The sequence below is a fragment of the Heterostelium album genome (assembly GCF_000004825.1).
Source record: "Heterostelium album PN500 unplaced genomic scaffold PPL_contig8, whole genome shotgun sequence".
NCBI lineage: Eukaryota > Evosea > Eumycetozoa > Acytosteliales > Acytosteliaceae > Heterostelium > Heterostelium album.
In genome coordinates, this window is record NW_008805085.1 from 203,823 (window position 1) to 227,984 (window position 24,162).

A 24,162-nucleotide genomic window follows, 5' to 3' on the forward strand; every position below is an offset into this window, starting at 1 on the left:
TTATTGATCTGATTTTGTAAAACATAATAAGTTTAGATTGGTAATTTAAATGATACATCGAGATCGGCCTTTTCGGCGAGTGAAACAATATCAGCGATTCTAACAGCCTTTTCAGCAGCTTCGTCAAGATCGTCGGCAGCAATTAAACGGAGACCACTGTCTTCCATGATCTTCTTGGCAGACTCGACGTTGGTACCTTGCAGACGAACGACCAATGGTGTCTTGATGGACAACTCCTTGACGGCAGCGATAATACCAAGAGCGATGATATCACACTTCATGATACCACCGAAAATGTTAACCAAAATCGACTTGACCTTGGTGTCGGAGCTGATCAACTTGATGGCTTCGGTGACCTGCTTTTGAGTGGCACCACCACCGACGTCCAAGAAGTTGGCTGGGCTACCACCGTAGTGCTTGATAATATCCATAGTGGCCATAGCCAAACCGGCACCATTTACCAAACATCCGATCGATCCATCCAAACCAATGTAATTCAAATCGTACTCGGAAGCTTTAACCTCACGTGGATCCTCTTGTGTACGATCTCTCAAATCGAATACTTCCTTTTGACGGAATGCTGCATTGTCATCGAAATTCAACTTGGCATCCATACATAAAACTATATATATATATATATATTAATACATATTGAGAATAAAATTAATAAATATTCAATCGTTATAATTTGTAATTTGTAATTTGTTTGTTGTTGTTGTAATCCTTCCTCTCTCTTCTCTCTCTCTTTTTCTATGTTGCTATTAACTTACCATCACCAGATGAAGTCTCAGCCAATGGGTTAATCTCTACCAAAGTACAATCGTGTTTGATGAAAAAGTTGTAGAGTTTTTGCATTTGATCTTGTGCTTTAGAGATGTTCTTTGGTGAGATACCAATCTTTTGAGCGAGACGGGCGGTCTGCTCTGGTTGTACACCCTTGAAGATGTCGATTGGCTCGACAAAGATGGCCGATGGATTCTCACGAGCGACAGTTTCAATGTCGACACCACCCTCTGGCGATGCAATCATGACTGGACCACCAGTCTTACGATCCATCAAAATGGCAAAGTACATCTCACGTCTCAGATAGTGACGCTCGGCAATGTATATTTTGTTGACGACCTTACCGTCGGGACCAGTCTGCTTGGTCACCAAAGTATATCCCAACATCTTCTTTGCATAGTTTTTCACTTCCTCCGGACTATTACAAATATGTACACCACCCTTCAATCCACTCGAGAAAACACCCTTTCCTCTACCTCCAGCAAGAATTTGTGCTTTTACAACTAAATCCTGTGTATCTATAAATTTAATTTATCACAATAACACAATAATAACCAATTTGTTAACAAACCATCTTTTTTTTTTTTTTTTGTCATTTCGATTAGTTTAATCTTTAATTTTCATTTACATACTTAAGACTTCAGCCAACTTTTCGGCTTCCTCTGGGGTGTCAGCAACATTACCGTTTGGACATTCGATTCCATATGTTCTCATCATCTTTTGAGCTTGATACTCGTGAACATTGAGGTAACGCTTAGTGTAGACCAACGATGAAGTTGCCTTTTGCTTTGGTGAGAAAGCATTCAATGCTGATCTTTTTAAGACTTGACTGAACATTTTAACTTTTTATCCAAAATATATTACTACTAATACTACTATTAAAAAATAAATATATATATATAGAGTGTTGAGTGAGTGTGGACCCTTTTTTGTTTTAAAACAGCAACAACAATAATACAATCAGATTTGATATAATCAAATTCAAAGATTGTAGAGTGAAAATATGAAAGAATGTAGGAGAAAAAAAAAAAAAGATGATCTTAACAATAATGAATGATTATTATTAGGATTTTATAAAAAAACTTGTTTAGTTTCTATCTATTAAGTGATGGTAGTTCAAACAGTAAGTAGTGCTGACCACCCACCCGCACAAATCAAAAACAAAAAAATGAAAAAAATTAATTTTTTTCACTTTCTTTTTTTTTTTTTTTTTTTTTCAAAACTGGTCGTCATAAGACTATTTTTTTTCATCGTTTTGTTTTGATTTATCAATGTATTAATTAATTGATTAGTTGTTTCACAAAACAACATAAATAATATTTTTTGTATTTTTGAATTCAAAAAATAAGAAATCAAAGTAATAAAATAGTAATTTCATAATATTGTTTTTTTTTTTTTTTTTGTTTTTAAAAAGCATAAATCAAAATTATTTTATTTTAGAAAATTCTGTTTTGGGAAAATGTTTTATCACTTCAAAAAAGGTATTATACTTTCGGTTTCATACGATTATTGGGGAAAATATATTTATTTTCTCAATACTGATCTCAATGAAATCGATAAAATATTTTGATCGCCATTGGCGTTCATCGTTCGATACTATTCTTCTTAATTGTTATCAACACATTCAAATAAATAAAGTTTTACGTATACAAACAAAATTCATGAATTTTAAATATTTCATCAAATTTATTTATTAGATTAACTATTTACGTAAGTGAAAAAAAAAATAATTATATATAATGATCATATCATTGCCAGTACCAACTCTTTGTTTTCAATTCTAAAACCCCACACACATCATACCATTTTTTTTCAAATCTTTATCTCCTATCTCTTATCTTATTTTTTTTATTTTTATTAACAGTCATTTAATTTTAAAGAGACATATGTAACCGTTAATTGATATATAAATTAATATTTGAAATATCAATTTTCAAATTTAAATTTAATTTTTATGATTGTTATTATGTAACTGAATCAGTATTGTTTGTTGTTCTTTAATTACTATTATAAAAACAAATATAATAATTTATTGTAGGTTATAAAATCTGAAACTTAATATTATTGTTTTTTTTTTTTTAATACTACTACTTCTACATCTCGATCATAATTGGTTTCAAATAAACATAGGGTCAATTTTAATTAGATTTACTATACAACTGTTTGTTTTGTTTAAAAAGTATTCAATTCAATTTAATTTCACTTTAGATTTGTTATTGTCACTCACAACAATTCAATTTCATTCATTGTGGTTATCCTTCTACCACTTTTGTCAATAATCATAATCAATTCCGAGTTTTGTCGAATAAACTAGTTATTTATAGTATCATCAGTAGGGAGAATTGATTTCAACATCAATCAAAAATATTTGTTAGATTTATTGGTTATGTTCGAACATCTCACACAGATGGCAATAGCGATAAGATAACCATAAACATTAATAGAAATAATAACGTTAGTTCTAAATGTGGAATATATATTCAACACCCAGCTACCCAACACACTTCAATAACAATCATCTCACACCACACACACTACTATCAATCCATATTTATATCAGTTTTGAATTTACCACTAATATTGTTTGATCATTGGCAGTGGTAAAATGATTGTATTACTCAACATGTATTGCTAGACCAATGATAATTCTATACCATCAATAATAGCAATACTACCGTTTTTAGTAACATTGTATTATATTCCATTAATGTTTTTTCTGTGTTAATTATTGAATATTTGATTCAAAATAGAAAAGTGAATTGGACAACAGTTATTGTTATAGATCACAGTTTTTCCTTAACCCAACACGCTGCCATTATCAATAGAACAAATCAAACCACTGTACATTCCTATATATAATATTTTTAAACAAAATTTGAAAAAAAAAATTATTATTATTGTTTATTATATCCTCTAAGTTGGATAGATTAACAATTTAAATTTACACTTATCAAAATTATCGAATTGTTTTGATTATCAAGATTGAAAACAAAATTATCTTTTTTAAAAAATAAAGTAATAAAAACATATTATTGTACAACTCAAATAATAATAACAAAAAACAAGTAATTAAATATCTAATTCTTATCTTCGCACTCGCTAATCATATTCAAAGTTCACAGAAAAAACCGCCATTACATCAAGGTAAAAACAAATTTTAATTAGATTTTTTATTTTTTAGGTTTTTTTTTCATTTTTATTTTTTATTTTTTTGATTTTTGTTTTGGTTTTACTTTGTTGACCACCAAACCACACAAAACAACACAACAACTAAAAAAAGTAGGGCCAAACACAATCACATTCACCAATATCTCACTCTTTTTTTCATTCATTTCTCATTATTTATTTATAAATTATCTCAAACCCCAATATATTCATCCAAATCAAAAAATTTGCATCAACAACAACAGATTTCTAGATTTTTTAGTTTACAAAATAATTTCCTTTTTATTTTTAATCATCTCTTAAACCGCAAATCAAGCATAAGCAAAAAAAAAAAAAAAAAAATATAAATAAAAACAAAACAGACTGAACCAAAAATTAAACTTACGATTGAAAAAAGGAGCAGGAAGATGTAGGAAAATTTGAAATAGTAAGCATAACATAGATATATATATTTATATAAAGGTATTGTATTGATTTGTTTTATTGAATATCAAAGAGAATATTCTTTTTGTTTCCTATCCTTTCAGCAGTTACAACTATTCATTCACACAAGGACCAAAATATTAGAAAATTGGCTCCACAAACAAACAAACAATTCAATCAATCTTTTAAACAAACTAAACAAAACAATTCAATCATCGATTGGAATGTGTGTTTTCTTTATATCTGTTTCTGTTCATTTCATTATTTTTTTTAAATACACAATGATTCCGTTTTAAAAATATTATCTTCCAAATTTAAACTCCCATACCACATGCAATTATTTAAATTCTCACAACCACTGATCAGTATACACAAAAACACACACCCACACCACACCAGTCATCTATGATTTCAAATTCTGATTGATTGTTCATCGTGTGATCACAAAATATATGGAACTCAATTCCACACCACTATCTACTATTTTAGTTAATCACAAGTGGCAATAACCATACCACTTTCTCAATATATAATATGATTCAATATAATTATTCTAGTTGAGTGACCACATACAGCGATACAGAGATGAAATTAAGGTTTTATAGTGATTGTGGTAGCAATAGTAGTCAACATCACTTTTTTTATTCCACCTTTTCATCATTATATCAATCATTCATTTCTACTCTCATCTATTTCAATTGATAAAACACACATACACACAAATAGCACAACACTGTATCCATAATCAAAAGTACAAGCAGCAGCAACAACAACAACAACAACAACAATTAATAATCAGACTCACAATATTCAGCTACATTCCAAATAATAATAATTAACATCAACAAATAGGATTTTAAAAACAAAGAAATATTAATAATAGTAATATTGTTTATTTAAATTAATTACATTGTATTTAAATTACACGGCAAAAGTTATTATTATTATCTATACATTTTTAATACCAAAAATATGTTAACTTTTGGGTGTAATTTATCTCTTTCTCTTGTTCTTAAAACAACAAAAACAACTGGTTTATAAAATATTGTTTATGCAAATCTATTCACATCTACCAACCATTTCCCACTACCACTACCACTCACACCAATAGCAACAACAACAATAACAAACAATTGAAGTTATACACTTCATTTCTCTCTTCAAAAAAAAAAAAAAAAAAAAAACAACAACAATAAGTTCTCTATCCTTTCGAATTCAATAACCCCCAAGCACTTAATCACACTGGTGGATAATGATCAACAATTCAATCAATCATACTATAGAGCATATAAAACATATAAGCAAATTGAATGATAGTACAATCATATCTTATCCGTTATATTGACATCTTTATTTTGTGATGTTGGTGTGACTCTATTGAAGTTGGTCATTCAATCACATCTAAATCTCCAAATTAAAAATTAGATTTATCAAACAGAGGTAGAGTTGTTGTTGTTATTATTTGGTTGTGATCGATTGATTTTTTCTAATTGTTACAAATATTTGATATAAATTAAACAATTATAATTATAAAAACAACAACAATAATCATAAATTATAAAAATTAAATAAATTTAACAAACCCTAATATTATATCCTTATTTATATATTCCCTCAATTCAAATTATTATTATTTGTAAATACAGACATTATTACAACAACTACAATATAAAATCAATAATTTTTAGAGTGTATTCACTTTTCTTTCACCAACTTTTTTTTTAAAAAAAGGATATTATAACCTTTTCAACTACCAATCAGTAATATATATATATATACATTTATGATTAATGAATAAATGAATTCAGTTCAGTACATTTGATTGAATATTTGCTAATAATAACAATAATAACAACAACTCTTTTTTTTAAAGTAGTAATAATCATTTCAATCCACAAATCTTATCACAATTTACATTATTTCTATTCATTTTTTATTTGTTACGGTGTTATACCTACTCTCTTCTATTTGTTCATCACCAAAAATCACAACAATAATTTTTTTAAAAATAAAATTAATACTAATAATATTTATTTATAAATCATAATTAATTTAGCAAGAGCATCAAAAAATATTTAAACTTCAGTCTCTCACATCACTATCGTCCACCACCAACACCAACACTACACCCTCCATCTTATACTTATCGACACAATAAACCCCCTAGCAAAAAGAGTCAATAGCTGATAATCAGTATTCAATTCTCTCTTGGTATCAAGTAATCATTTTTTTTTTGGACCGTCCATCGTACCAATTGGATAAACAGATAATTATATTACAGGAGTAACAGTAGCTGCAACAACATTAAAAGTAGTAGAACGAAATAATATACACATATAAAATAGATTGAGAATGAGGTATGTATAAAAGATATAATCAAATAGAAAATAAAAATAAGGATGGATATCACTATCACCACCACCACTACCACCACTGTATCAGCATTTCCTTTATATCCTCCCCAATTCCAAATGGTCAAACACCGCCTCCAACTACTACAAAAAAATAAAATAATATATTACAATCAACATATCTAATTTCAGATAATATTTTAATATTCAGTTACAAATAATTTGATAAATTACTTTAAAGCAATTATAATATTTTATTTTTATTTTTGTTTAAGAACAGGACAGACAATGATATTACATATCATGTGTATATTTATATTTTAATTTTTATAATCAACTGTTAGTAATAATAATAAAATAACTGTAGTATTAGTATTTAAATTGTAGTTGTAGTTGTAGTCAATTGTTATAATAATCATCATAAATTTGTGTAGAATATATTAAAAGTATTATTAGAGATACTAACATTAACGAAAAATGCCATTTCGACAAATTTTAAATAGTAGTGAAGTCTCTCTAATTGGAATCACAGCAGTGTTGTTTCAAAGAGACCAATTTCAAAGATGGCAGAGTATAGATGATTCCCTGTGCCGATTGGAAATTCTACAGAATGAAAAAGAAGTTAAATTTAGATTGGTAGCCATTTCCAATGATAATAGAGTAGGTTCTTTTTTAAAAGAATTTTGATCATCCCTTGGATATTGGATTGCCAGATCACTAACCAATCGATTGAATATCTATCTATCTTTTAGTGTACTTTTAATAAGTGGGTTAGAACAAATAGTAGTATAACGAAATGTAGTGATTTGTTTCTCGAAATCAAACAAACATCTTCACAGACATCAAAGACAGATAGTATAGGTGTTAATTTTGCATATAAAGAGGAGGTTTCTAAATTCTTTGATTGTTACAATTCATGTATTAAAGCATTACAAAATAGTAAATCCACACTTCCAAATTCAGTTTCAATTCCAGATGGTATGATTACTATTTAAAAGTTTGAATTTCAAAACATACTAATATTCTTTCTTTTTGTTATTATCAGATTTATCAATGGTATCAATTTCAATTTCATCTTCTAGTCCACCTTTGAATTCGGAATTACCACAATCAGCAAATACCAGTGTTAATATTTCCAACTATTTAGATTTACCATTACCACCACCTCCACCTACAGCTCCACCCTCACCGATTGTCTCTGATCAATCATCGATTGGCGGTGTTACATATAGTGGTGCAGGCTTAGAAACACTGCCACCTCCACCTCCAACTTCGTTGGGAAGCACACCACCTATGCCAATCAGTGGGTCAAAGTCGGGATCGTTCTCATTCCCCTCCAGCTCAACACCACCCACTCTGCCGCTGCAAGATCTCTTCAATCCACCCAAGGCACTCACAACCATCACCACAACAACCACCACTACGATCACTCGTAACAATGCCAACAGTGACACTACTTCCGTTCTCAAAACTGCATCTGGAAGACGTTCGATTCGTGCACGTTCATCAACTACCGACCAGAAACGTACACTCACCAGAAAAGATGGTTATGCAATCTCACTTCAAAACGTTGAGGGACTACAAAACATTGGTGAAGCATTGGAAGAGGAAACATTAAATCTATTGGATTTGGTAAACGAACAAGTTGTTCATCCAACAACAAGTAAGTAATATAAATTTGTATTATTATTGAAAATTTATTATTTATATTAACTATTAATTTTTATTCATTTCTCATTTTTCTTTCTATAGATGTATTATTAATTAATCAATCAATCAATAAGATTTATGAACATTTACAAATATTATTTATTTTGACTGCTGAATCAGCATCGTCACATCATGGATCGAAATTAGTTACAACGACAACGGAACGTATTCAAAGAGGATGGCCAACAATGCCAGAGATATCTGGAATCATTGGTCAGAATTGGTATAATCTGGACGATGTAAACTCTGCTGGAACTGGATTCACCAATCTTTTATATTTGAAAAAGAATTTGGTTCCAACAATTGCCTACCTGTCGACATCAGTTCGTGTACTCGGACTACAGGCTAGTTTGGAAGCCGAGTGGATGGCAAGAAACAGAGCTTCCGATCCAGAGAACATCGTTGTTCAACTGGCGATCCTCGGAAACGAATTGATCACTGCAATGGCCAGACTCTACATGGCAACACAATCGTTTTGTTCCGTGTGTAACAGCATTCAAAACCTCTCAAAGGAACAGAATGGAAACTTACTGAGCGTAGGTACCATCAATCGTGATCGTTCTCCAAGTACAGCAGACCTGATCAATCTCTGGGAAGAGTTGAAAATCATCAAAGATCTTCCACAACTCCCAAAAGAAGGTTCATCATTGAAAGCATCTCTTAATCAATTGGTTATATTATTAACATCTGAATTAAATTATGGTATGATTGATTTCAACAACAATTATTATTATTTTGTAAACTAACACTTTTTTTTTCTTTATAATTATCTTAGACACCAAGTTTTTAAAAACATTTATTACAACTTATCAATCCTTTGCACAACCAAGATTATTATTTACAAAGTTGTTGGAGAGATATGCAGTTCCAGAGTGGTTCTCAACCAATCAATCAAAGATTTCGATGATCAGACAAAGAGTAATTGTAGTTTTGAAGTATTGGATTGTCAATCAATCGTCGGATTTCGATCAGGATCTCATGGATCAGATCTATCACTTTATTGATAACACTCTTATCAACGATGGTTATGCAGAGCTCTCAAAGGCACTCGGCGAAATTCTAGGCAAGATGGTCGAAGAACGTGAAGTTAAACTCGAGTTGCTCTTCCAGATGCCACCCAGAATTCAATTCACAGAAGAATGTACATTATCACCGATCGAATTGTTTTTCGAGTGGTCACCACTTGCGATCGCGCAACAACTCACACTGATAGACTTTTCTATCTTTAGAGATATCGAAGCACGTGAGTTCCTCAATCAAAACTTTAACAAACCAAAGATGAAATATCGTGCACCCAACATCATGAGACTAATTAACCGTTCCACACAATTCTCTTTCTGGATTGCCAAGCTCATTCTCATTGAAGGCAAAAAGGAGAAACGTCTCAAAGTTTTAGAAAAACTTTTAGATGTTGCTAAAGTATGTAAAAAAATATTAATAATTATAACATAGTTTATTAGTAACTAATATTTTTACTCTCTATCTCTAGATATTACTTAAAATAAATAATTTTAATACACTTATGAGTTTAGTTGCTGGTCTTAATATGACACCAGTCCACAGATTAAAAAAGACCAAAAAGAAATTATCTTCTTCTGCATCTTCAGTAAGTAATAATAAATTAATTTTAGAAATAAAATTAGTATTAACCAACTCAAATTAAACAATCTAGACTTTAGCAGAGTGTGAAAGAATATTCTCATCAAAGAAATCATTCAAGAACTATAGAGATATCATTACCAATACTGTACCACCTTGTATTCCATATCTGTATGTATCTTTGGTCTTGAAATTTACGACAATGATGAGTAGTACTAACAATCAATATTTAATATAGTGGTATTAATTTAACAGATTTTACATTCATAGAGGAGGGTAATCAACATGTATTTCAGGATCCAAATTCTCCATCACCTTTAATCAATTTCAAAAAGAGAGAACTATTCTATCAGGCTTGGTCTGATATTTCACGATTCCAAGAGACTCCCTATTCATTCCAAGCAGAGGAACCTATAAATACTTTGTTATTGCATTTCCCTATTGTAGATGAAGATCGTCTTTATGAACTATCTACTTCTGTTGAACCCAAATAAATCTGATAAACATATATATCCATATTGAATATATATTTATTTAATTATTTAATTTAACTAAATTAATTATTAATTTGAAATAATAAAGTGAGTTAAATACGATTGAATATTTATCATAGTTGCAAAAAAAAAGTTACATTAATAATCTACCAATATCTTTATTGGTGTGACTCTTCAAAATGTTGATGGCATTTGAATAAGAAACTGTTTAAAAATGATTGAGTTGGTGTGCCATCTTTGACCTGGTCTAATCTGGTTTCCTGCAATGTTTAGAAAAATCGAGTCGTAAGACTTTAGAGTCTTGTCATGCCTGCCAGACAAATATACCTCCTACGAGACCTTGGGATACCATCTCCCTTGAATTTGTGAAACTGGTTATCACACTGTAGTCGTGTTTGTAGATATGTTACCAAAAATGGTGAAGCTCGCAGAAACCACCAACTCGACCGCCAAAGGATTATGTGAAAATGTAGTGTTTGGTATAGTCACTCCAAAGAAGATTGGTAATCGTCTCAGAGGACATCTATCTATTCGGTTCTCATTTAACCATTGTACAATTTAATTTGGCTTTGAATGATGGAATACAAACCTATGGTTACTAAATTAAATGGAAATTGCTGTTACTACTTGCGTTATCCATTGATTGATTGCTAACATTTCGATTGTATTGTTGCAAAAATTGAACAATGTCCATATGTCCATTCCTCTCTGCAACTTCTATTGCTCGCGATGAAAATCCTTCATTCTTGTTCATACACAGCCACAAGACCACTTCAAAGTGCCCATTAGCAGCTGCTTTTTCAATTGCACTAGTAGTGCATGAGCCTATAGAATTGTGATGTAGTATCTTGATTAACTCTAAATATCCATGTCTTGCAGCAATATCAATGTAATTATCAACAGTCTCAAAGGCTAGCCATACTTGTTTAATATCGATCAACCATTCCAAAATGTGAGCAAATCCATGATGAACTGACGAATCAATGATAATATGAATTATATCTGGATCTTTAATATTGATATATTGATTACTTTCGAATAGACATTCAATTAAATCTATTCTACCGAGTTGTAATGTATTTCTTAATGATTTTACTAATCTTCTTCTAATGCTCGGCTTATCATCGTTTGTAACTTGATTAATAAACTTTGATAGAACCCACTGAAACATCTCTTTATCTCTTGAATATGGTGCTATTTCTACAATTTGTCTATAGTCTATGATTGAGGTTGTGTAATCTCTTATATGTTTTTCCAAATACTTGAGAAATTCAAATCTCTGACACTTTAACATACTCTCTATTAATATTAGATAGTCGTTTGACTTTAAACTAATAATATTATCAATTAGATACTTATAAATCTCAAAGTCATTTACTAATATTGATGCATTCACAGAAGCAATTACATTTACAAGGTATCTTTCTTTTTTAATCGATATTTTATTACTTTTAATAAAATTATGATACCATTTATTCTTTTTATCATTATTATCATTATTATTATTAACAAAATAATCTTTTAATAATTGAATATAATTGTTTCCTGCCATCAAAGATGGTGAAATTATTACATGATTCCATTTATATATATTCTGTTTAAAAAGATCTACATGTATAAAAGTAACTTTACTACATATATATTCTCTTAATAGACGATTATTAAAAACTCTTAAGAATAGCTTTGTATCCATATGATTTAAAAAAAGACACTAATATATAAAAGTGTTAGTTTAAACTAATTTTTATAATTTTTTTTTTTATAAATTAAACTTCAAAGTATTTAATCGATAAATTTGGAAGTTCATTATTAAAAGAAATAAAAACTTTTATTTCATTTGGTATTAATATATTTATCTATAACTTGAATAGATTCAATTGAATTTGGATAATTCGTTTCTAATATTTGTTTATAACCTTTAAGTGTATCGTAGGTTATATCTTTAAATGTTTCCAAAATCCATTCAATTGATTCAAAATGATTATGTCTAAATAGTTGCCTTTTAAATTCATCCATTTTGAATTGAGATTTGATCTTCAAAGTGTTTGGTTTTGATGTATGTTCATAGATCCATATTGCCAATGGAAGATTACCTTTTTCAATTGATCTAGAAAAGAAGGTAATTGGTACCACAATCGCACTACTGTTTTCAATATTTTCATATATCCATTTCAATATATCGAAATGTTCATGCTCAATTGCCAACTCTATGTAATTTTCATATGATATTGCCTGTGGAGTATTATAGGTCCATAGTATATTTAATATTTCAAGATTACCTTTGGTGATGGCATTGTTGATAGCAACGTTGACATTCAATCCACTGGAATTCAAAAGAACATACCTAATGATATCAATATGACCTTGATCTGTTGCAAGCTCAATTGTTTTATCTGTGAATGCATTTGAATAACCATTTTCAAATACCCATTTTACAATGTTGAGATCTCCACCAATGATTGCATTGTCAATTAGTTTGTCACTCCATTGTTCACCATTAGTTTCTATTAAAAACTTCAAGATATCGAATCTTTTATTATAGGCTGCCATGTCCAACATTCCAGCATTGAAATATTCAGTTGTACAATTCTCATGAAGCCATTGAATGACCTCTAACTCTACGTTATTGTCAATTGACTGCCAAAAACTATTATATGTAAATCCTTCGGTTCGCTTTGAATTTAATGATTTCATAATATCCAAATGACCGGCTCCAGCGGCGCAATCAATTGCTTGATCTGAACATCCTTCTGTACGATTATAATGTAACCACCAGACAGTTTCGAAATGGCCATTCCCAGCAGCATAGTCCATCGCATAGATACTTCCACCTTCACTTCTATTTGAATGGAGCCATTTAATGCATTCGAGGTGACCATTCATTGCGGCATAATCCATCGCAGAAGTTGAAAATTCTTCAGTGCGGTTTGAATCGAACCATTTAATGCATTCGAGGTGACCATTCATTGCGGCAAGATCTATAGCACTACTAGAACATTCAACAGTAGTATTCTCGTGCACCAACTTTAAAGTTTCCAAATCACCTTCCTCGGCGGCATTATTCATTACAATAGAACTACACTCTGAAATTCCATTTCTAAATAAAAGCCCAACTATATCAAATCGTTTTAAATTTGATGCATAATCAATTAAATGTTTGTCTTTGCTTGCCAAATCTCTATATTCACAAAGTAGATATTCAATGAAATGAATATTTCCTCCTAGAATAGCGAATTTGTAAACTCTACTTTGTTGCAAATCGTTTTGAATTTCTGATACCAGATATTCAAACATTTCGATTTGTCCAACAAATGCAGCTGTTTCAAATACATTTACTCCTAGATCACTGTTTACTTGAAATGAACGACTCCCTTTTCGATGACTGTTATATTTATTGACAATGTATCTAACAACCTCTAGACTTTTGGATAGAGGTGACTTTACCATTGCTCGATAGTAATTCCATTGATATGATTTGAATCGCTCGGTTAAATACTCTGCAATGTCTATTCTTCCATGGTGAAATGCATAACAATAGATACTATTGATATAGTCACAAGGTTCATTCTGTTCTTGTTGATAGATTTCATCTTTAAGGGTGTATCGGTTTGAATTTAGAATCTCGACAGAATTTAGGTCAACTTTAAATCGATTCAAAAGGTACGCTAACATATCAATACTACCATACTTGATAGATGTCATTATTATTGAACTTTGAACTTTCTTTCCAGATATATTGATCTTTGATAAACATTGTTTCAATTGATCAAGGTAATTGTGAGAAGCTAACACTTGAGGTTGGTCAAGGATTTCGCTCCATTTGAAATGCTTTCTATTATCTAAACTAGAAATCAAACTGACTTGATTGAATATACTATTGCACAATATTGTATTGTTAAAAACTAATGTGTATACTTTCTTCTCCATAATTCTTGTATATACTGAATATTTTATTTTTTATATTTATATATGGTTGTCCTTCAAAGTTTTCAAAAATAAAGATAAAATGGAATTTCTTAAATTAAATATCAAGATACTTTGCTTAGTAATTGAGATTGAGTCGAAAAATTCAGCCCAAAAGAGCGCTACTATTAATAATAATAAACATTTAAATCAAACAACTAAGATAATTATTTATGAATTTTGAAAATAAGTGATCCAGTATTATAAATTTGGTATATTAAACGTTAACTAGCATATTTGGTCTAACAAACGAAACTTAGTAAGTGAATTTATCAAAGTAAAAAAATAAGACAATGAATAATTTGGTACAATAATTTTTTTATTCAAATAGATAATACATTTATTATTTGATTAAATCTTAATAGGTACAATATCTAAATATAATTAGATGTTTTTAATTTAAAGTGGGAGACCAGCAACGACTTCATCTTCAATACCTATTGTTTTTAAAAATAAAAATAAAATTCAAAAAATGATCAGTATAAAATTTGATTGAATTTGAGTAGTTTAAGAAGTAATATTATAATTATATATATATTAAACCCTCTATAACTAACTTTAAATATAAATCAACATACCACATTCATTTTTACCGGCTTCAATCCAGAAAATTCCGTTATTACCCCATGAGGTGGTCCAGGAATTGTTACAGATCCAGTATGGGGTACCATTGCTGACACCGAAACCGACAATCTTGATACAGTGACCACCCAAATCCTTACCAGACTTGTGAGTGTAGACACCAGACTTGTATCCGAGGAAATCTTCGTAGACTTCGAAACAGGCTTCAACTGGACCGTTGGTGACGATTTCGTTTTGGATGGCAGCAACGTTTGGCTTGACGGCATAGACAGTCTTCAAGTGGTGGAGATCTTGTTGGAAGTTGACAGAGCTGTTGGCACACTTGGCAGAGCATGGTGGAGTGTTGACAAAGTTCATGCATGGTTGTTGGGCTGGTGGACAGGTTGGGATGGTGTATGGTTGACAGTTGGAGGTTACAACACCATTCTTTTGGACGTACTTGTAAGCAGTGTATGGATCTCCACCTTCACAACCGTTGTCTTGGTTGTCACAGGTGATGAGGTCTTGGAAGGACAATTGGACAGACTCGTTCTTGTGGATACAGAAACGATCAGAGATCGATTCGATAGCTCCGAAGGCCCAACATGAACCACATTCAGCTACGCATTGAATTGAATATATATATTAATAAGAATAGGAAATATATATTATAATATAGTTATTTTACACATACCTTGGTTTTGGATGGCTCCGATGGTTGGACATTGTGGCCATTGTTGAGCGGCATCGAAATTGGTTGGCAAGTTAACATTGTGTGGCAAGGTCTTGTAGATCTTCTTTGGACGATCGAGTGACTTCTTGAATCCCATTCTTGGTAGGTTGTCACCGCTGAAAATTGGGTTCTTCAATTCGACCCAGGTGTCGTGGTGGATGTATTGGTAATCGACATTGACGGCAGCAACGGCGGCAATGAAAATTGCGCACATTAAAGCAACTTTTAAGTTGAACATTTTATATATGTGTAGGTTTTTGAAATAAATAAACTGAAAGAAAAGAGTGTTGCAGGTCTAGACCAGTTTTTATAGAACCAAAACAAAAGCACTCGGAATTGAAATCAACAAAATAAATTTTAAAATAATTCAATTTTTTATTCAAGTGACAAAAAAAAATAAAAATCAACAACTTTTTGTGTGAAACAGCTGAGATCAATTGGGTTTCTTTGATGTCAAAAAAAAAAAGCAAAAAAAAAAATCTAAAGAAAAATGAAAAATATCCTCATAGAAATTGTTTTTGCATCATCAAGAAAAAGGTTTGGAAAATTCTAAAAGAACCCAAAATAAATTTCAATTTGTACAATGCAAGGAGTTGATTTGTATCTCCGATTATTTTTTTTTTGTTTGTTTCCTTCCTTTAAAGAATGGGAATTGTCCCCAATTGAATTTGTTTTGTTCATGATATTTTCTTTATTTACAAACTAGTTAATTAAATGTAAAAAAATTATTATCTGATCAATCCCTTTTTATTTGTATTTTTGTTTTTGTTAACTATCAATAAATTCAAGGCATTAATAATTAATTTTGGATAAATGTAGAGAAAGATGTCTAGAGTTTTGAAAAAAATAAAATAGTTGTTCAAGAACTTAAAGTTTTTTTTTTTTTTTTTTTTGGTGTGTTCCACAATTTTGGAACAAATACATCAGAGATAATATAATAAGGCAATGATAATAATTCTCAATGTTTCTTATTGTCACAATTTACATTAAGACAATAAATAATAATGATAAGACTATTTGTGTTGTATATTGATGTTATTATATGTTTTTTTTTTTTTTTTTTTTTTTAAAAAAAAAAGTAAATTTGTTTATTTGACATAATTTAAGCAGATTGAACCTTGTTGCACAAATCCTTCAAACTGTTTTGGTTGGCACCAGCAAAGTTACCAATTAAAGTAGTACCGTTGTATCCGAAAAAGGCAGGTACACCAGAGATGTTGGCAACTGGTGGGTATTCCTATATTTTAGATTAAAAGTGAATTGATTAGTATATTATAATAGTTGAGTCACTAAATTCAAGGTACTTACTGAGCAAGCGTCGATATCGGCCTTGATAAAAGTGATACCTTGATATTGATCAGATAAATCAGAGAATGGTTTGGCCATCATTCTGCATGGACCACACCAGCTATAATTATAATAATAGTAATAATAAATAATAATAAAACATTAATTAGTTCATTGTTATAGCTATGAACAAAGTCCCAAAGATATATATTTATATATACATACGTGGCAGTGTAGTAAATAATCAATTTACCACCTTTGTTGATGATAGCAGCCAAATCAGCTCCGTTCTTTGGTTCTTGATATACCATTTTTATATATTTATTGTAAAGGTAAAAAATAAAATAAAATGAATAAAAAAATTTGTTTGTGTTTAAAAAAGTTAAAAATAATGATTTAATTATAAAAAAATTTCTTTTTTTATCAAGTTCAAGAAAATTTTTTTGATCGAACATGATTCTGAGCATTTTTTTAATTTTTTTTAATTAAAATTTTTTTTTTAATTAAAAATTGAATAATAATAATTATTACATAATATTTGTTAAAATTAAATATATTTATTTAATATATTAATAATTTTAAGCAGATTGTAATTTGTTCTACAAATCTTCATAGCTGGTGGCTACCACCCATGTAGATACCAATTTGAGTGGTTCCTTTAAAGGTTATGATTGTCGACAGAACATCTGGAAGTTTGGCAATTGGTGGATATATTATATCCTTTTTATTTTTATTAAAGATAAGAAATGCTCAGATATATATTAGTAAACAGCTATAATTATTATAAATTTTATCTTTTTTCATACTAAGAAAATAAAGTGGGAAAATAAACATCAAAAATAACTACCTCAATCAATAGATATAAATTTAAATTTATTTCTATTATTAATGTCTATTTCAATTATTTGTCAGCAAACAATTGATCTTTTTCTTTCAACAATTTGAATAGTTTGTAAGTTGTTTCTATTCCAGTTTTCGGGGGTGTTGTTTCGATGCTTTTTACACCACCCAGTAATTTACAAAGTGTTTCTTCACTAAAGTTAATGGGATACGGTAGTTTAGTACCTTCAATGGAAATTTTGTTGTTGGAAGAATCGATGGATTTCAGTAACTCAACCCATTGCTTTACATCGAGAGTATCACCTTTGATATTGCAGGTGTACGCACCTTGGACGTTTGGAGATTGACCCAAGTTAATGAACAACCTGGCGATGTCTTCCACATAGTTTATACAGATATCGCCAGAGAATGGAATGACATAATCTTGACCAAGAACCATTGCTTTGATCGCTTTTGTTGGCGCGCTTGTCATTCCTACCTCTCGACCCACACCGTACACTGTGAAAGGACGTAGCGCTACACTTGGAATCTTGTGGTCGAGCCAGTAGACACGCGCAGCACCTTCGTTAGCCTGCTTAAATACACCGTAGTGAGTGACAGGTGCATGATGAGCATCGTCAGAGACTGGTGCGCTGCTGTCGTAGTCTTCACTCGGTCCGGATACAGCGGCACTGGAGGCGTAGATCACAGGACAACAGCAACTCTGTTGTTTGGTGGCTTGCAGTTGGCGCACCGCTTCAAAGACATTGAGTGTTCCAATCACATTGACAGAGGCACCGAGTATCGGATTCACTTTACACGTTGGGATTTGTAGGCCTGCAAGATGAACGATGAACGACGGTCTTACTCTCAGCACCAACTCACTTACCGACTTTGTATCGGCAATGTCTACATACACGAATTCCAACAATTTAATATCGGAATCCGACATGATTTGTTTCAGGATATGCAAGTCTGGTTTAACATCTACAACAACAACATTGTATTTCTGATCATCTAGCAATAGTTTGGCGACCCAACTTCCAATGAAACCTTGTCCTCCAGTAATAATTACACTTTCTTTTTTATCCATTTCACTAAACTTTGTTTATTTATATAAAACAATTAAAATAATAATAATAATAATATCATTTTTTAATTATTATTGATTTTTAATTTTAACCACATTCTTTATTAAATTTAACAATCAATTAAATTATTTAAATAATTTTAAACCAATGGGCTTACAAATTTGCCAACTACCCATTTTAATATGAAATAATTTTGTTTGACAGATTATGATATGTGTGTGAAATTTTAAATTGTTTTTTATCTTTTTTTTAATAAGATTTCGAAAAAGTGTTAATCATTGTGTTGATCATTCATTTTAATAGATAATTACTTAAAAATGGTAAAGAAATGGGGAGGTTTAGAATACTTTAAGTTTGCAGTTTATATTATTATGCCAATAAGTTGTTCTTTATATATTCTAGATAACGATAGATTGAATAATTTAATTAAAAAAGTAACATATCAAATATGAAGTTTTAAATATAAATTGTATATCTAATTATATTTCTTTGTTTTTGAATAATAGTATCAATTTGTAGTATATCCACCAGAGTTACATGCACCTGAAGATGTAAAAAATATGATTAGAGAGGCTGCAATCAAGAGAGAACAAAGATTGGCTGCTAATCAAGGAATCGAAGAGCAAATGCAACAACAACGTGAAGAGAAACACCAACAATTTTTAAATAGATATCAAATTCGTAAGGAACAAGATAAAATCGTTGCACAAAAGACAAATGAAAAGCAACAACAACAACAACAATAAATAATAACAATAATCACATATATATATAATTTACTGTATATAATAATCAAACAATCAATCATTTAAATCGACAAAACATAACATAACATAACAGAATATAATAGTTTCATATAAATAAAACTAGTATAACTATTATTATATGATAGTTCTATAAAAACAAACAAACAAACAAAATTAATTCATTCTACAACAGAACATTCTTTACATTCTAGAAAGATTCGTTTCTGTTTTGTCATTTTTTTTTATTTTTAAAAAATATCTTTTGAATCTAATTTATTTGTGTTGTTGTATATTATCATTTGTGTATAATTGTATTATAATACAATTTATTGTGTATTTATTTAAATTGAAATTATAATGATGATGATGATGAATAATAAGAAAAAGAATATATCGATTATTACAGCTGTATCAACAAATTATGTGATTGGAAAAGATGGTTTGCTACCTTGGTCTCTGCCTAAAGATTGGGAGCATTTCAATAGATCTACTACAAACTATCCTATTATCATGGGAAAGAGAACATTCTATGAGCAAGAGGATCGTCCTCTGCCAGACAGATACACAATCGTTGTTACAAGAGATAGTTCACTGCTTGACAAACATGGCAATGTAATGGAGGAGCGAATTGGACATCTGAGTCGTGCCTCTTCAATCGAAGATGCACTAAAGATGCTCGATGACTATAGCGGTGACCAGGTGTTCATCGTTGGTGGCAGACGTATCTACGAAGATTCACTATACTTGGCAACAGAGTTGATCATCACGCACGTCGAAGCACATGTCGAAGGTGACACTCATCTCCGACTATTCCCTCACCAAGACGAACCCAACAAAGACAGAAACAATCACTACTGGGATGTAGTAAACCAAGTTAAACACAGTAAAGATGATACTCATCAATATGATTTCACAATTAAATATTATCAAAGATCTACCAATAACTAACAAACAAATAAACAAACCGACCGAACATTATTAATAAACTATATTTTTAAAATAATAATATTGTTACATTCTTTATTATATATATTATATTTAAAGTAGGTTTTTTTAGTATCTGCTTTAGTTGAAAAAAAAAAGTTAATAAATAACATTGTGTAAATTTGAAAATTATATGTATATATATATATATATATATGTAATGATAGTTTTAGTTTGATGATGTAGTTGATTGATTATCTCTTGGTGATGAAACTTTAGGATTTTCTACGTTTGATGGGAACCAATGCTTTTCAATCCATTCAAATGTTTTGGTGAGATCAACTTCGTTGGCAAGAGTAGCAAGTTCACTGACAAGTTTGGGATCATCCATTGATGTGTGTGTACCTAGTAGTGGATTGACACGATGGTATCTCTCCGCTAGAATATTCTCACAGAGCTGTGTGAGGAAATCGACTTGTGAACCCATGAAGAGGTTACCTAGTTTCGGTGCCCAGTTCAAGAGTCCCCAGTCATAGTCTGGTCCACCCTCCATGTAGTGTGGCGACAGACCGGTTCCCAGTGAGAAACAAATGATCTTGGACGATGGGATGTTATCGAGTTGCGGTGACATCGCCAAGCTGAGTGCTGCCATGCCCGGATTGTTACAGAAAACACCGCCATCGATGAAACCCTGGTACGAAGGGAAGAATGTTGGTGCCGAACCGGAACGCAGCAACACATCGCTCACCACCTCTTGAGTGAGCCAATCGTCACACTTTCCGATATTATGGAATACTTGTGGCATCCATCTTCTATCTTTTGGCGCGTATGGCTCTGCCTGTGGAGGGTAGTGACTGTCCAGCTGGAATGCAGGAACTACCAACTTTCTTGGCATTTCATAAAACTTTTTATCTTGAAAGAATACATAACAAGATGCTCTCAACAATCTATTAAAGAATTTTGCATTACCCATCTAGAAAAAAAAAAAGAAAGAGAGAGATTCAATTAGAATTTTGTTTGTTATTTTTTAACAACAATATTTAAAGATAATTACATTGAATCCAGGTCTCTTTTTACCAAATACAGGTAGTGCTGTCAATTCTAATACTCTTCTTGTACCTTTTGGTGGATATTGAGCGGCTAAACCTGCTGCAACGATTGAACCTGCGCTAGTTCCTGTGAATACATCTACAAAGTCTAAAAAGGTTGGATATCGCTTGACAATACGCTCAATGAGTACGCATACCATGACTGAACGCAGACCTCCTCCGTCCAACGAGAGAATACGATAGAATCCATCGGTCGATCTAGGTTTATTACGGTAGGTCGATGGTTTTTCATCGGGTGGCAAAGCTGCAGGTGAGAATTCCTCGAGAAGTAGTTTAACGGTTTCCAATACTTTCTTTTCATCGGGTTCCAAATCCTCCAGTAACTCTGATGGAATGTAGACGGTTTTCGATGGTGCTCCATTCGGAAGGAATGTAGGTGGCGCAGCAACGGTTGCTCTACGACCACCTGGCAATTTGTGGTCGGCAGCCAACAAAGGTCTCAATGTAACGGTTGTCTCTTTCTTGCGCTTAATAACCGACTCACATTCAATAACCCATTTCTTGGCAGTTGCTTCGTCATCGCAACGGAATTTCAATAGCTTTGCCTTTACCTTTTCAACTTCCGACGAATGGTTGATGGAGAATACATGTTTACCATCTTCAAATGTGATTTTCGATAGTGTAAACCAATAGTTCAATGTGATTCTGTTTTCTTTGACCTTATCTTTTTCTTTCTCCTTATCGCCACGAGGAGTGGATGGTTGGTTGCCGTTGTTTCCTGTGGGTTTGTCTTCCCACCAACCTTTATAGTACTCGAGACAATTGCCTCTGAGAATATACCAGTGTTTCTTCCATGATGTTCTACTACTGGATCGCTCTAACCAACCCTCCATAATCTTGTCAGAGTGCAACGATTGAGTGAGTGAAGGTTCCTCTATCGATTGGTTGAGTGAAACTTCGCGTGGCGATGTCGGTTCAAACGAGGATACACTAGAGACATCGGAGATGGTATCTAGTGTTAGCGATGGTATACTGGAACGCTTTCCACCTGGACCACCAGAGTTTGAGTTTGGATGAGCCATACCTTCCGATTTCTTCTTTCTGAAAAAGTTAAAGAATGAATCTTTCTCGGACGATGGTGATGAGGAGAGTGGTGGCGATGCAGCCACTGGAGTGGATCCATAGACAGGACTGTGTTGGTTCGATCCATTCGATTGTCTGGATGGCGTGGTTGGAATGGGTGAGGAAGGTGAAGCCGGTTGGAAAATATCGGCGGTATCGATGTTGAGTCCACCCGCACTGATGGCACCTGACAATCCTGGAATTCTAATCTTTGGAACCGAGGTGGAATTGGTGGTTACTCTTGGCGATGAATTATTGGAGCCACTAGAGTTCTTTCTCTCAATACCGTTTTGAATACCACCTGAATTCTTGCGTTCTGGAACGAATGAAGATTGAGAACTGCCCGATCCAGAGGAGTTTTGGCGGTCAAAACTTGGTGGAGAATTGAAACCTCCTGAACCTCTGAATCTTGATCTCTGTTGAAGTGATGGTTGTTGTTGCTGTTGCTGTTGCTGTTGTTGAATCTGTTCCAATGATAACTTGTGTTGGCGATCAGCCATACTTCCAGCACTTGTAAAAGGCATACCGTCTCCACCCAATTTGAAGCTAGATAATGAACGATGCAACTCTTGTCCACCTTCTTCATCCATTGCAAACATAAAAGATGTCCAATCACCAATATTTCTCTTTAAATCAATACCTTTATCATTGTTATCATCTTCATTTCCCTCCCAGATACCTAACCACGATGACTCTGACATTTTCTAAAAGATTATATATGTTTGAAAAAAAAATAATAATTTAAAAGGTAATATTACAAATACAAAAATAATAAATAAACAATAGTATATATGGAAAGTTTATAAGGTGAAATTAAAATTTAAATAAATCTTTTGATTGAAATAGTAGTGGTAGATCAATCATTAAGTAATGTTACAATATATATTATCGGTGAGGGATGAAATAAACTATCCATACACGACAGTGAATGAACAGGAATGAATAATAATACAAAAAATAAAAATTAAAAAAAGCAAAGCAAAACTGTTTCTCTGTCTTTAATTAATTGTTTGATTGGTGGAATAAAGAAAAAGATTCTATTTGATTATTAATTGTTGGATGATTAATTATTATTGTTTTGATAATAATAATGTCTTTGAAATTTCTATCTTTGCAATAAATGTTTTGAGGGCGATAATGATGATTGGTGAGGTGTGAATTGTGTTTTTTGAAGAAGATCTATTGGTTGGTTGAAGTTGAGAAGAAGAGTGTTGTTTGATTGTTATGAGAATGAAAAATGCTATGAGAATAGATCGAATTCAAATCAATAAAATAGCGGAGCAGTTTAATGAATTTTGGAATGATTGACAACGTTGTCACAACAAACTTTTATTTAAATTTA

The 24,162-nt window shown here is 31.5% G+C and overlaps 8 protein-coding genes across 8 annotated transcripts; 3 read left to right on the plus strand and 5 right to left on the minus strand.

Annotated features, from left to right (window-relative positions):
- Positions 1-32: 32 nt before the first annotated feature.
- On the minus strand, positions 33-1,620 carry scsC (succinate--CoA ligase subunit beta; the record flags this gene model as incomplete). The annotated part of the gene is made up of 3 exons (XM_020574652.1): positions 33-622; positions 771-1,301; positions 1,416-1,620. The coding sequence occupies 3 exons, from the start codon at positions 1,618-1,620 to the stop codon at positions 33-35; spliced, it is 1,326 nt and encodes a 441-aa protein (XP_020435066.1).
- Positions 1,621-1,891: 271 nt separating this feature from the next.
- Positions 1,892-10,525, plus strand: gefS (Ras-GEF domain-containing protein; the record flags this gene model as incomplete). Its single annotated transcript, XM_020574653.1, has 17 exons — positions 1,892-1,906; positions 2,224-2,264; positions 2,648-2,671; positions 3,800-3,927; positions 4,476-4,597; positions 6,103-6,131; positions 6,428-6,546; positions 6,653-6,684; positions 6,998-7,029; positions 7,226-7,382; positions 7,490-7,700; positions 7,768-8,385; positions 8,475-9,134; positions 9,208-9,851; positions 9,922-10,038; positions 10,105-10,202; positions 10,270-10,525. 17 exons carry the CDS (start codon positions 1,892-1,894, stop codon positions 10,523-10,525), a joined length of 3,303 nt encoding a protein of 1,100 aa, XP_020435067.1.
- Positions 10,526-10,578: 53 nt separating this feature from the next.
- On the minus strand, positions 10,579-16,020 carry PPL_03729 (peptidase C1A family protein; the record flags this gene model as incomplete). Its single annotated transcript, XM_020574654.1, has 9 exons — positions 10,579-10,582; positions 10,663-10,729; positions 11,150-11,786; positions 11,904-12,236; positions 12,389-12,848; positions 12,870-14,364; positions 14,563-14,613; positions 15,067-15,669; positions 15,744-16,020. The coding sequence occupies 9 exons, from the start codon at positions 16,018-16,020 to the stop codon at positions 10,579-10,581; spliced, it is 3,927 nt and encodes a 1,308-aa protein (XP_020435068.1).
- Positions 16,021-16,884: 864 nt separating this feature from the next.
- Positions 16,885-17,380, minus strand: trxE (thioredoxin family protein; the record flags this gene model as incomplete). Its single annotated transcript, XM_020574655.1, has 3 exons — positions 16,885-17,019; positions 17,091-17,190; positions 17,295-17,380. The coding sequence occupies 3 exons, from the start codon at positions 17,378-17,380 to the stop codon at positions 16,885-16,887; spliced, it is 321 nt and encodes a 106-aa protein (XP_020435069.1).
- A 298-nt stretch (positions 17,381-17,678) lies between these two features.
- On the minus strand, positions 17,679-18,981 carry PPL_03731 (NAD-dependent epimerase/dehydratase family protein; the record flags this gene model as incomplete). The annotated part of the gene is made up of 3 exons (XM_020574656.1): positions 17,679-17,789; positions 18,090-18,134; positions 18,199-18,981. The coding sequence occupies 3 exons, from the start codon at positions 18,979-18,981 to the stop codon at positions 17,679-17,681; spliced, it is 939 nt and encodes a 312-aa protein (XP_020435070.1).
- A 315-nt stretch (positions 18,982-19,296) lies between these two features.
- PPL_03732 (uncharacterized protein) lies at positions 19,297-19,725 on the plus strand (the record flags this gene model as incomplete). The annotated part of the gene is made up of 2 exons (XM_020574657.1): positions 19,297-19,413; positions 19,486-19,725. 2 exons carry the CDS (start codon positions 19,297-19,299, stop codon positions 19,723-19,725), a joined length of 357 nt encoding a protein of 118 aa, XP_020435071.1.
- Positions 19,726-20,082: 357 nt separating this feature from the next.
- Positions 20,083-20,673, plus strand: PPL_03733 (dihydrofolate reductase; the record flags this gene model as incomplete). Its single annotated transcript, XM_020574658.1, has 1 exon — positions 20,083-20,673. One exon carries the CDS (start codon positions 20,083-20,085, stop codon positions 20,671-20,673), a length of 591 nt encoding a protein of 196 aa, XP_020435072.1.
- Positions 20,674-20,878: 205 nt separating this feature from the next.
- Positions 20,879-23,521, minus strand: PPL_03734 (pleckstrin domain-containing protein; the record flags this gene model as incomplete). Its single annotated transcript, XM_020574659.1, has 2 exons — positions 20,879-21,622; positions 21,704-23,521. 2 exons carry the CDS (start codon positions 23,519-23,521, stop codon positions 20,879-20,881), a joined length of 2,562 nt encoding a protein of 853 aa, XP_020435073.1.
- Positions 23,522-24,162: the final 641 nt, after the last annotated feature.